Raw genomic sequence first — 13,720 nt, 5'->3', positions numbered from 1 at the left:
TATCCCTCGGCCGCGTCCTTTGTCCCCCAAATTGATATGCACCCGACTGCGCCCGACCCACTTCCAGTGTATTGGACGGTCCATTTGCACTTGCATTGCTTGCCTGACCTGCATCGTAGCTTCTGGTTTAGTAGCTAGAGTTGAATGTATGAACAGACAACTCCTCATTACCTACCTACACAAATAATTTAAATTAAACTTTTTACTGTGATGTCAAACGGTCTGACAGTCATTTGGCTGTCAAGCCTGTCAGTGCTATAGAAAATATTATCATTTGTTGAGTTTCTCAATTACAAATTCACTTGAATACGAAAGTACCTAGGCAAAAGTAGTAGAAAAGTTAGCATAATGAATGTCGAAAATGAAAGCTTAGGGACTTACATGTCAAAGGAGTCTTCCTTTGAAAAAGCATTGGCATCTTCAACATTTAGGTAACTTACGTTGTATTAGATTGGTATACTTCTCCATTCGCATCCTGTTCCTAAACTTACTATCATCTGTAAATGCTACCGTTTATAAATAAGTAATATTATAGGTCATTATTACACAGATTCACTGAGTCCCACGGTAAGCCTAAGAAGGCTTGTGTTGTGGGTACTCAGACAGAAAACATCCATGACTCAGGAACAAATATTTGTATTCATCACACAAATAAATGCCCTTACCGGGATTCCAACCCGGGACCGTGGCTTAGCAGGCAGGGTAACTACGCGCTAGGCGAGACCGGTCGTCAAGTTTATGTTTTCTAGGTAAACGGAACCATCAACCTATTGCTTGTCCACTTATAATATGATTTACAATTAGTCGCTGGTTTAGGATCCCAAATAAACGTTTGTAAGACAAGGCCGCGTAGCATACACTCGTACAGCCGTTCATTATAATGAATGAAAAGATCCATGCCTAGCTTGGAAGTCTGTTTGAAATAGGCATAATATAATGTACTCATGTACAGTCAACCAATTGGAACCCTAAGCTATTGTAGAACTATGTCATAATGACGTTATAAATCAGATCGTAAGAAACAAAGACTTTTACAGGGGACAGCTCAATCACATTTTTTGCCATACGAAATTAAACCTTATTACTGAAACAGAAAGTCGATCGTATCAGACTAGCGAAAACGGTCCATATGAGAGGGCATTGTTTGGGCTGGTGTCCCTCTCGCACGTGTTGCCAGTGTTAATGAGGTTCCCATATTAGTAGTATTTTTATCTGTATATTACCTGACTTTATAACTTCTTATTTTATTTTTATGTTATATTCTAACTAGGGTTTCGATATATTTCAAAAAATTTGAAAATAATTATAATGTAATTATTTTGATGCCAGTTAGGGCTTGCAATATCGGACGGTTTTCAATTCCGGAACTGGTTTTCGAGATTGGACTTCAATTCCGGAATTCCGGAACTAGTTCCGGAATTGAACAATTTTTTTTGGTTTGGTTTTCTGGTGGATTTTTGATGAAATAATACAATTTTAAACTGAAATTTGTTATAAATCGACGTTTAAGACAATAACTCATGTACTCAGTACCTGAAAGGCATATAACACTGAAATTTTCATTTTAGTAATTTTACAGGAAAGCCCATTTTGCGTCAAAATCGGTCTTGCAAGGTATTTCGAACAATTCGAACTACAGTTAACGATACAAACGAGGTTTTAGTGCCAGTTTTCTGATAGTGGTCAACGTTAAAGTTATTTTTTTATCCATTGAGCATCGAAATAATATAAAAGTAATAATTTACAAGAATTGCATAACGTCTTGTTCACATAACTGTAATAAAAGAAATATTGAATTACCTTTATCAGACTCGAGTAGGGACAAAAGATATCCAAGCTAGCCCAAAAAGACAGATTTTATGATTTATGCCTAGGTACCTACATGTACCTACACCTTAATTTTTTGTAAAAAAATAAATTATTATTTTATATACATCATTTGCCATACATTTGCTTCTCAAATCTTTTGATTTTGTGGTAAGTGGTAATAGACTTAGATAGAGTTTAGTAAAATATGCACGCTTGTACGTCTTTGTGAAAAGTGTATAAAGTAACTACGACGTTATGCTTGTGAATGAATGTAATACCAAATACTACGATTTGCTTCTGAACTTAAGACTTTATGCCTAAAATATTCAGTGCTATGAGAAAAGAAGTAAAATTTTGAGTTTATGCCGCTTTAATACCGATTAATTTAGATTATTACTGAAATTTAAGTTCGATCTAATAAATTGAGCATAAATAACGCCAATAAAATAGTAATATTAATAATGTACCTTATGTTATTTATTTATGTTTAATTGTCCTTCAGTATTCGAGCATAACACTCAACTCCCGGCTAGTAATTTTAAATTATCACAAAACAAAACTTTGTACAACAAATATTTACTTTAAAATGATTATATATTTCACTTATTAGCTAAAACAATTGAGAGCAAAACCAGAAAGTGACAATAGTATAATATTAGCGAGTTAAAACTACACTATCTCGCTCTAACTAGCTGGGGTTGCAACCCTTTGGTCATAAAATAGGCATTACCTGAATCCGAGGAGTGTCTTACTTAATGAATTTACATATCTTTTATAGACGCGGTGGTAGTTTTGTAAAATAACCAGGCTGATATTACACGTTTTCGTCCAAAAATATATCTTTTTTCAATTCCGGAATTTTCGAGATTATGTGTTTCAATTCCGGAACTGTAATATCGGAAAAATTGTCCGAAATTCCGGAATTTCGAGATTCCGGAATTCCGGAATGCAAGCCCTAATGCCAGTAAATCAAAGATTTGTATAATTAAAAAATACTTTCAATTGGGTGTTAGTAGATTTAGTAGTAACTTTGAAAATTGACTGGTATCCCCAATTTATGACAGTGATGACGTCACTGAATAATGTTGACATTGTCAGCAAGTGCGAGAGGGACACCAGCCCAAACAATTACCTCTCATGTGGACACACTTTTTGACCTAACTAAACAATCTAGTTTAATAATTCTAAATCTATGGTAAGAAATCTCTTACTGCTTGTCATTTTGACATGGTTGTAGAGTGGCTTAAGGTTCCAATTGGTTGACTGTACGGTCCGTGCTGTATTTGTCATATAAATCACTTCAACGTTTTCTGTGAAAAGGTTCTACAGTGGCCTAGGATTCAAATTGGTTCCATACACTACTGCCTAGAGAAGATTTAAGTATTACCTGAAGAAGAATTATGACGACGTCTTATATTTTACAGTGCTCCTGCACCCATCCAAGTGATAAGCGAATTCGGTGACGGCGATTGTGGAGAGCCCCTCGAGGCTCATTACATCCGCCTGGACTTCACCCCAACGGATGATGATGATGAGCGTTCCCAGAAGAAATGCTGCGACTTCTGGAAGTACATTGAGAGTAGAAGCGATTTGCGAGGAATGATGGTGATGCCGGTTAGATATGACTTTTATATCTTTACTAAAAGACCCATAGTGTGTTCTTATAATTATAAAATAATATGATGGTGTTTATGAATAGTATTCATTTGCTTCTAACTTGCTCTTTTCACGTTACTTGAGGTTAGCATAATTTTGCTCCTTAACATAGGGACTTTTTCGCGCAGTAGAACATCTTATCATTTTACAGGTTTTATCTTAGAGTTTTTTTGTAAGTGGACAGATAATCCACTTCTTTTATCCATTTTTGTCTCTATGAAAGGTAAATGATTCACTGGAAATTAGAGAATCTACTTTACTTGATCAGGTTTTTATTAATAAAAAAATATATTTGTAAAATTATTGCCTTCTACAAGTAGACTCACGCACGTTCTACATTTCTGAATTTCTTCATAAAATCTTGAAATGAACTGTTATAGGAAAAAGAGAAAACTTCCAAAAGTACTGACACAGTCTCTTTGCCCAAACCTACCGTAATGGAGAGCGTGTCGAAGCCAAAGACAGCCGTTTCAATGCTTCAAATAGTCGAAGAGAAAGGTATGGCTCATTTTGAAAATAAGAAAGAGAATAAATTTAGTGAGAACGTTAACAAGATTTCTCATGTTTATGATACACATTTATTAATAGGTATTGATATTAATGTTACTGAAAAGGTCTCCCCTCATTTTGTCAAGTTACCTACCAGGTATCTTGACGCTGGTCTTGCGAACTCGCAAGTGATTTAGTATTGAGGACTGCAGGGTTAGCACATGATTGCCGCGAGAGTATGTCGCCGCGAGATAGACTACCCGTCCTTATGTCATTAATACAGTTAGAAGAAGACGTGTGATCTATCTCGCGGCGACATACTCCCGCGGCAATCATGTGCTAGGCCTACTGTTGGTGTTGAGGTTACAAACAATCAGCAAAATCTAACCCCGCAACTGAATGAAAATCGGTTGCGAGTTTTCGCACCTTGCTAGTATGAGTATTCATTCCATAAAGCGACTAGTAGATTATGAATATTTCTACACGGCAAAAACGATCATGGTTGCGATCATGAAGAAAATACCGATTTGTATGACTCCTGGTTATAAAAAACAATAAAAGCTCGGCCACACATCCGCGTTTTGAAAGAGCAGCGTTACGGCCCAGCCACGACATTGGTCTAAGCGCGGCAGCGGTGAGCGGCAGCCATACGTGCGAATGAAAAGTCCCATCGCTGTGTCTCGCTCCTATGTATGCCCGCCGCTCACCGCTGTCGCGCTTAGACCAATGTCGTGGCTGGGCCGTTAGCGTAGCGCAATGATGGCGGTGCGCCGGACGGAGCAGATTGCGAGCGTTCTGCACATGGTAACTTCTTAGCCTATATTTTGCAACTGTAAACTGCTAATAAGTATTGAACACATAAGAAATCAAAACAACATTTTGGAATAAAACAATTAGCTAAATGGTTGACATTAATCCATATTCAGACAAGTCCGCTCACAAAGCGCGGTGTGTTATGTGAGACCGCGCGAGCGTATTCAGAACGCTCGCGTTCCGCTCCGCTGACGCTACGCTATCAAAACGCCCTATGTGTGGCCGAACCTTAAAGGTTTTATTCCTGTTCCAGGTTTAATAGATCGAGCTTTCGAAGTGAAGATGCAACAATCGCGATGCAGTCTAGGTTCACATGAATATGAACTGACCCCAAAGCCTAAACAAACAAGTAAGTTTATAGCAAGTTATCTCTACGGTCTCACGAACGTTTCTGTTGGCGAAGGGCTCACGTGTTTTAAAATGCTTACTCATCACTGTGTAAGACTTCCGTTTGTAGTCTGCATCAGAATACTTAAGACGCTACAGGAGCGAAAATGCTAAAATGGAAAGGAGCCATCCTTTCAATTTGGGAATTTTAGTTAAATATACTAGTGTTATTAACTAGATTTATCGAAAAAAATATTGTCCATTAAGAACAACTCAGTTAAAAGATATCGCGAAAAAATCTTTAAAATCGAGGTTCCGCTCTCGCTGTTGCCTCCTTCAAAACTTAATCAATCGGAACAAATTTTGAGTATCTGAATAACAATGAAGTAATCTGTGTCGGACCGTTTAGTTTTTTTGGCTAATTGTTACCAATCTTGAGTATCACACCTTTTTTGCGCCATAATGAAAAAGGCCGTTTTTGGAAATTTTTGATGGGCTTCTAGCGTCTTTAAAAATAAAAATATCGAAAAAATCAAAACGGTCCGACACAGATAAAAATAATAATAATCTGTGTTGAAAAAATCATTGCTCTATCTTCAAAAACCAGGGAGGAAATAGTCGAGAACGTTTGTATGGAGAATTGACCCCTCCTGTATCGTCTAGAAAGACAAACAAAAATATGATCAATGACTAACAAAACTATCGTGAGACACTTACATATTAAACATGTAAAATCGGGTCACTCACGTAAAATTCCCCAAGATCGCTCGACATGTTTCGCTCCGTAACGAGGAGTATTCTCATTGAGCTCGCGCGATGCCGATGGTATCCCGACGCGACGCGAGAGTACCATCATGAGGGATACCATCGACAATGCAATACAATAGTGATGTTTAACATAATCAATGACGTAAAAGACTGCGGACGAATGACAACTGGTGATGAAAACAGAATAAAACGATAGAATAAATTTAAAAGTGGAAAATGTCTGCCTTGGGTGAGACTTGAACTCACGGCCTCTGGATCGATACTCCAGCGCTCTGCCAACTGAGCCACCAAGACTTCAACCAAGCCAGCGAAATTTTCCACTACTAAGGCCAATGGGACCCGTAGCGACCGACCGACCGGAGTTCCAAGTCATATTGGAAATTCACCGGTTACGATGCGCTCTTACGGTAGATGTCGCTACGGGTCCCATTGACCTTAGTAGTGGAAAATTTCGCTGGCTTGGTTGAAGTCTTGGTGGCTCAGTTGGCAGAGCGCTGGAGTATCGATCCAGTGGCCGTGAGTTCAAGTCTCACCCAAGGCAGACATTTTCCACTTTTAAATTTATTCTAAGCCTAGTGGCATCGATTGCAGACGTTTCTGCTAATCAGAAGTTAAGAATAAAACGATTTAGCGATTCGCGAACAGACAGGCGCGATTCCTTTGCGGCCCAGTCGACAATGTCGACATATCTAGCTGGAGGCTAGACCAATTCTTAGACTTGAACAATATAACTTAAACGACGAAGAGAAGCCGCCTACAATGCACCTACACACCAACTGATAAAGGCTTACTTTGCTATTCGAAAACAGATAGCAAAATTGCATTTTATCCACAAGAGTGCAAAGTAATTTCATACAAATTTTAACTTGATATTTTGAGCTGGCTCGTAGAAATTATCTATAAATGTGAGTGTGCACGGGAAAACGTCCCATTTTTTTGTCGATTGCTATAAAGCCGCTTTGTCAGTTTATTCATATTAAGATACAAGTAAATCTCGCCTTAATGGTTACCGACAAAGTGGGACGTTTTACTAAACACTCACAAATGATGATTTTTGATGTTTTATAGTCATTATTTTGTTCGTGTTGGTGTGGTGAAAAATTTTGTGTTTCACTCGGCGGCAAAGTTTGTTAAACCTTCGTGCCTTGAAACCCTCGCAACGCTCTCTTGAGCGTTACACTTACACTTGAGCGTTACACTTTTTGAACCACTCGCTACGCTCGCGGTTCAATATTGGAATGTTTCTCTAGCTCGAGCTTCAATATTGGCACGTGCGGTTAAACAACAACTTTGCCCCCTTGTAAAACAAATAACTAATTATTATTCTAATTTTTGCAGAGTGTATTTGTCTTTCTCCCTGCGTGAAGTGCCCAAACGCTTCCTCTGCCGCCCGTGAGCTGTGCGTAGAACTGGATGCTTGGGATGTTAACCACCCGAAGTAAGCCAACAGTGTATGTAATGATAGTAGTTAACATAATTCAAAACATCATTATTGTTTCATCAATATGCTAGAGTCGTCATCCTCCTTGCGTTATCCCGGCATTTGCCACGGCTCATGGGAGCCTTTTTAACAACTAATCCCAAGATTTGGCGTAGGCACTAGTTTTACGACCGCGACTGCCCCCTGACGGACAAAAACGGACTATTAGTGTTAATTTTAATGTCGGTATCGTGTTGTAGTAAAATTTGTTTTATTGCAAAACATGAGGTACGAGATAAAAGTATTTTTTCGCTAGCTAAATGCTATAAATTATAACGTATGTAACAACGTTTCCTGTTGATACTTTGTAAAATAAATACTACATACTAGTTAGTCACTTTAAACGCTAGAAAAACACAACATTGTCTGCCTTTGAACTAATTATCCCACTATATGTGAAACGGTTGATTTTCAGAATATATTTGTAAAATAACTCGAAGAAATCGAATCATTCTAACAGCGCAGCGAATTCCTGATCACATTTGAAAACTGACTTTTCTGAAAATTATTCGGTTGCCTCATATTACACCGTGTATGTCATAGATTTTAAATAAATGATTTAGACTTTAATTTTTTTAGGTCAATGGAGCCACCGGGTCATCCCCCTTCTGTTTGACAAAAATGTTAAACTGAGTATCCTGAATATTATAACTAACAAAGTACGACATGTATTTCTACTCTAGCTTATCTGGACTTGTTGTATTTTGTATTATTACAATATTATCTTTTAGTAAAATATATTTTTTTGTTGTTTTATTTACGTTGTGCCGTTAAAATAGGACCTAAATATATCTATCTAAATATAAACCGTGTTTTTTTGTTTTCCGTTAAATTTGACACGTTATTCATTCATTATCAGGAAGCACCCTGTATACCACTTTTATTTTAATTCACAAAAAATAATATCATTTTCATACATGATAAATGAATTTATTAGTGTGAGAGACCCTTAAGAATAACATTCAAGTTAGTGTCAAGTGATTGACGGCACATGTCAAAACAAATAACATTTGGAATTGGTAAAGGCTGTGACACACGTGTTTAACAATTATCTTTATTTTTTAATAACTCGATAACCGCAAGAGTAAATACGCTAGTTTCTTAGAGAAATTAATTGTATTTGATGTAATGAACATTCCCTTAAAGTTAACGGAATTCAATAAAAACAGGGTGTATAAAAGAGGAAACCGACTGACTGACATATCAACGCACAGCCGAAACCGATGGTTCTAGAGATTCCAAATTTCGCACGTAGGTTCCTTATAAGCAGTGATCGGAACTATGGGAGCAAAACTTTAATAAAACCTTAGAGCTGACATAAATTTAAAATAAAACCAAGATTATTATTTTCGGATCAGTGTTAAATTTGATTATATGCCTGAATCTAAGATTTCTAATATATTACTACAAGGATATTAATATTTTCATGGCTTGTTAATGTTTTGTTAAAGTTTTGCCCCCATAGTTTCGATCACTGCTTATAAGATAAGGTGTAGAGGAGCACTAAGACAGGATTTCTCAAAATTCACCTCTTAAGGGGGTGAAATGGGGGTCCAAAGTTTGTATAGGAAAACACGATTAGATTAGTACAGTCAAGTGTAAAAATATGGGTGCGTACAACTTATCAAAAAACCGGCCAAGTGCGAGTTGGACTCGCCCACCGAGGGTTCCGTACAAACTATCAATGGTTAAAATAATCATACTACTTATACTCATATTCATTTATTCATATTTGTAACGCCATTTTACACGTCAAGATTTGATTTAAAAAAATAATATTTATACAGCAATAATACTTAGAGAATAAATAGACAGAAGATTGAAATTACAAAAAGTTAGGCAATATTCACATAAAAAATGCACAAAAATATTTTTCTAATTAGGTAATAAAAAAATTGTCATTAGTGTAGAACGGGTGCTCGACCAGCCAATTTTTTAAGCGATAGGTACTTAAAGTTCGACACACTAGGCGCTTCAACCACATATTGCGGCAATTTATTATAGACGGCAGGGTCCATCACATGTGTTAATTTGACCGTAAATTGGATTTCGCCAATTTACGGTCGATACCTACTAACTTTCCGGCATTTCGAATGTTGTACTTGGAACACATGTTATTAGTTTTGTCACAGAATATATTATGTATAATAGTACAAGTACGGAAGGCTCCTTTGATGTTCACAAAATGACGCCATTCTAAATTCTTACCTACATTAACAAACGGACCGCACGCGAGCAGCCAACATTGAATTTTTCCCCTCACTAGCTCGGAAACACGTGTTTTGTCCTTCAATACCAGCGGGTAAAAACGAATTTTACCCACTAGTGAGTGGGTAAAGTAATTTGACCTTGAATAAATTCAAATGAACTGCTTTAAAATTGATAAAAGTAGGTGAATCTAGTAATAAAGATCATTTACCACCTGTGGAACTACTGGAAGCAGTGATAAACGCATTTCTTGCGTTGTAGTTTCCTCGCTACAGTGAGGGGAAAAGTTTTGTGTTACACTCGGGTGCAAATGTATTTTACTTCTCGTGTGTTAAAAAACTTGCAAGTTCAGGATTCTATAAATAACTCGCAAGTTTATGATTCTTCAAATAACTATTATACAAATAACTATTTTTGCGCCGCGCGAAGGTCGTCGCCAATGAATGGGCTGCGAACTCGCGGCCGCTGACATGTACTTGTAGCGCGGCGATAGAATCGCGGAGTGAGCCGCCCCTGGTTTTGTATGCTGCCAAGTTCTCTCTTACATAAATGGCTACCTGCATGATAACTATTGCAGGCAGTGTAATGAGTGTAAAGCTAGGAACATACTACGCGGACGTCCGTCGTAAATCGACCGCGACCGCGACCGAACAGTGTGCACGGAACAAAACATCCAGCGAGCCAGATTTCGAACGGACGTCCATGCGTTCAAGGCCACGTCCACGTCCGTCGACCGATAGTTTGCACGGTTAAGTGTATATTCATTGTCCAGATCCCCGTCCGCGGTCGATATACGACGGACGTCCGCGTAGTGTGTTCCTAGCTTAAGGATTCTTATTTTTTAAAGAGTTCTTTGGCCGGAGTGTCTACTGTCTACAGGTACCTGAGCAACGATCCTGACAGCTCGTTTCTGAAAGCGAAAGACCCTCTCCCATTCAGGACAACATCCCCAGACCAGACCTCCGCAACGTACTGTATTAATGAATGGACAGTGGCGAAATAGCATGTCCGGGCTACTTCTGGAGCCACAGACTTTGCAACTCGACCTAAGGCAAAGCACGCACTGCCCCGAATACCACACGGTTTATCTACTTGCTGGTCCCAGTTTAAGCCCTGATCAATCTTTAAACCTAGGAAAGTAGTCGTGGATGCCTGTTCAAGTATTTTCCCATTAATTATGAACTATCAACGGCGTGGTCATGCGACCCGAAAGATTAAAATGCACAAAGTGTAATTAAAATGTTGGCAGCCTGTATCGCAACTGGAGGACCTACGGAAGTAATTAGGACAATAGATCCTTCCTCCTTCCTTCCTCCTCCTTCCTTCGGTCCTTTGAGTCGTCGGCACCCAGGCCCCTTCTAAGTACAGGTTTGTACAAGTTTCTAATGAGTCGACTCGGCAACGCACATGTGCCACTCCTTGAGTGGCAGGCGTCCATATGTAACAGTGACCGCTTTCCATCAGGCGGACCGTATGCATGTATGCCACCTACGTGGTACAAAAAAAAATCTCGACGAATTCACCTTAAACATTAAAAACTAAATCAAAATCGATTGATTCGTTCGGGAGCTATGATGCCAGACAGACATGTCAAGCGTCAAACCTATTATTATTATAACACTCCGTCGTTTTTGCGTTGGTGGTTAAAAACAGAAACCTCCTTCAAAACTATAATAAAACACAACTTTCTATGAAAATCGGTAAAGTGCGAGTCGGATTTCGACATTTCCATACAAAAAGGTCATGAGCGCCTGACGACATGTGATAGCAACGTACACTAGATTTGTACTTTAAAGATTTTGCGTATATTTTGGAAACTATAAGAGATAGAGCAAATAGACTTCAGATTTTGGTTGTCGGTGGCACAATTTTTTTGTTTTCGTATATATACACCATTTTTTGGACCTATTAGTGCAATATTATGGTCAGTGCAGTTCTAAACAGTCTTAAGCGCCTCTTTTTTAGTAGGAACTTAAGTCATTTTGGCAAATGATTAAAATTTTTAACAATTTCTAAACAGAAATGAATTTCTTTCTACCTGTCCATGGCGCTCACAAAATTTCAAAACATTTAGTAAGTACTTGCAGCGGCAGTGAGTGAAAATCTCTATTTGAGTTTTTTTCTCTTAAGTCCGACTTACGCTTGACTGTAGATTTCTAATAGGTTTTCCTGTAATCTACAGGTAGAGGGCTATCTCGTGTATTTTTTTGAAAATTTTACGCTAAGTAGTTTCGGAGATAAGGGGGGGGGAATGGTAATTTTTCTTAAATAACTTCTAAATTACCAAAATAAAAACTATAAAAAATATATTTGAAATGCTTATAAAATGCTCTTTCATTTGATATGTATCACAATATAGTTCTAATAACTTTGATTTTTAATTTTCAATTTTACCCCCCAAAAGTGCCCCTTATGATTAAATTTCGTTTAATTTCATTTGATTATATTGCATGTCCGTCTTTGGGCCACAGGTTTACATACGTGTGCCAAATTTCAAGTAAATCGGTCCAGTAGTTTCGGAGAAATCGTCTGTGACAGAGGGACAGACAGACACGCGAGTGATCCTATAAGGGTTCCGTTTTTCCTCTTTGAGGTACGGAACCCTAAAAATATGTCCCATAGCACTTTATGTCGGCGGAATAAGGTCTCGGTACATATTTTTGAGCGGATAAAATCGATACGTATTTTTGCACTTGACTGTACGCGGGCGAACCCGCGGGAAAAAGATAGTATAATATAATTTTCTCCAGGCTTGAAAAGCCGTAATGCAAGCCGTAAGGCGTAATGCGTAATGCGTAAGCCGTAACTTGTTACTCCTAGAAGGAGACTGAATTCGTAGCCGATGCTGTATGCCATGGTGCCGTAGTCGAATGGCACGACGCGAAACGAAAACGAAACGCCGCGAAAGGTAGTCTGGCTCTGTCGCGTCAATACGCAAGAGCGATAGAGATAGATATCTACGAGCGTTTCGTTTCATGAGCGTTTGTGCCATTCGACTACGTACCCAGCACGCACTATTAGTAAGTGCGATAGGGACGGCCAGATGTTTTATCATTTATCGCGCGACCATGCTTCCCGTGCAGAAATACATATATCACTACGCGCCATGTTGGGGAATTTCATTAGAACTATTTTTAACCGTCTTCCAAATCTCAAAGGAAGGGGTTATCAAGTCGTCTGTATGTTTTTTTTTTTTTTTTTTTTAATGTTTGTTCCTCGATATCTCCGTCGTTACTAGACCGATTTTGAAATTTTTTTTTTTTTGATTGAATGTATATGCATACAGATTGGTCCCATTTTTCTCAGAACCCAGTTCTGATGATGGGATCCTGGAGAAATCGAGGGAACTTCTCAAATCTGAAAGGCATACAAATGGTGGTTTTTGTGTTTGTTATTCGATATCTCCATCATTTCTGAACCAATTTTGAAATCTGGATGATTCTGAAGTACTTACAGATGAGAATGATTATCAGAACGGAACTCTAACCAGGGGCGGCTCACTCTTCATCAGCAGTTCCACTGCACCAAATGTCACTGTTCTGGACGTAAGTGCATGCTGTTCTTATAAAAATACCAAAGTCACTATAAGTGTGCCGTTCAGATTTGAGGAGTTCCGTTCTGACCATCATCAGCAATTCCACTGCACCAAATATCACTGTTCTGGACGTAAGTGCATGCTGTTCTTATAAAAATACCAAAGCCACTATAAGTGTGCCGTTCAGATTTGAGGAGTTCCATTCTGACCATCATCAGGAGTTCCACTGCACCAAATGTCACTGTTCCGTACGTAAATGCATGCTGTTCCTTTAAAAACACAAAAATCACCATATGTATGCCTTTCAGATTTGAGGAGTTCCCTCGATTTCTCCAGGATCCCATCATCAGAACTGGGTTCTGAGAAAAATGGGACCAATCTGTATGCATATACATTCAATCAAAAAAAAATTTCAAAATCGGTCTAGTAACGACGGAGATATCGAGGAACAAACATTAAAAAAAAAAAAAAACATACAGACGACTTGATAACCCCTTCCTTTGAGATTTGGAAGGCGGTTAAAAATATACAGACGAATTGATAACATAATCCAACATTTGAAAGTATTTATCACCAGAACCCCAAAGGAAGGCGGTTTTTTTTTCTTAAAAATTATCTTCATACTATACTGAATT

At 38.3% G+C, this 13,720-nt stretch overlaps 1 protein-coding gene across 1 annotated transcript; it reads left to right on the top strand.

The window, feature by feature from the left end:
* The first annotated feature begins 293 nt into the window (after positions 1-293).
* On the top strand, positions 294-8,045 carry LOC125233386. The gene is made up of 6 exons (XM_048139378.1): positions 294-431; positions 3,234-3,423; positions 3,846-3,963; positions 5,021-5,116; positions 7,201-7,300; positions 7,922-8,045. The coding sequence occupies exons 1-6, from the start codon at positions 349-351 to the stop codon at positions 7,956-7,958; spliced, it is 624 nt and encodes a 207-aa protein (XP_047995335.1). The 5' UTR covers positions 294-348; the 3' UTR covers positions 7,959-8,045.
* Positions 8,046-13,720: the final 5,675 nt, after the last annotated feature.

The sequence above is a fragment of the Leguminivora glycinivorella genome, chromosome 14 (genome assembly GCF_023078275.1).
Source record: "Leguminivora glycinivorella isolate SPB_JAAS2020 chromosome 14, LegGlyc_1.1, whole genome shotgun sequence".
Classification (NCBI taxonomy): domain Eukaryota; kingdom Metazoa; phylum Arthropoda; class Insecta; order Lepidoptera; family Tortricidae; genus Leguminivora; species Leguminivora glycinivorella.
Note: the sequence above shows the minus strand (reverse complement) of the source record. Positions and strands in the feature narration are given on the sequence as shown.

Bases quoted from the DNA above. Each gene is read 5' to 3' on its own strand.
- LOC125233386 (XM_048139378.1), top strand. From the start codon at position 349: ATGAATGTCGAAAATGAAAGCTTAGGGACTTACATGTCAAAGGAGTCT. The intron at 3,964-5,020 runs GTATGGCTCATT...TTCCTGTTCCAG, and splicing joins TCAAATAGTCGAAGAGAAAG to GTTTAATAGATCGAGCTTTC. The intron at 5,117-7,200 runs GTAAGTTTATAG...TAATTTTTGCAG, and splicing joins CCCAAAGCCTAAACAAACAA to AGTGTATTTGTCTTTCTCCC.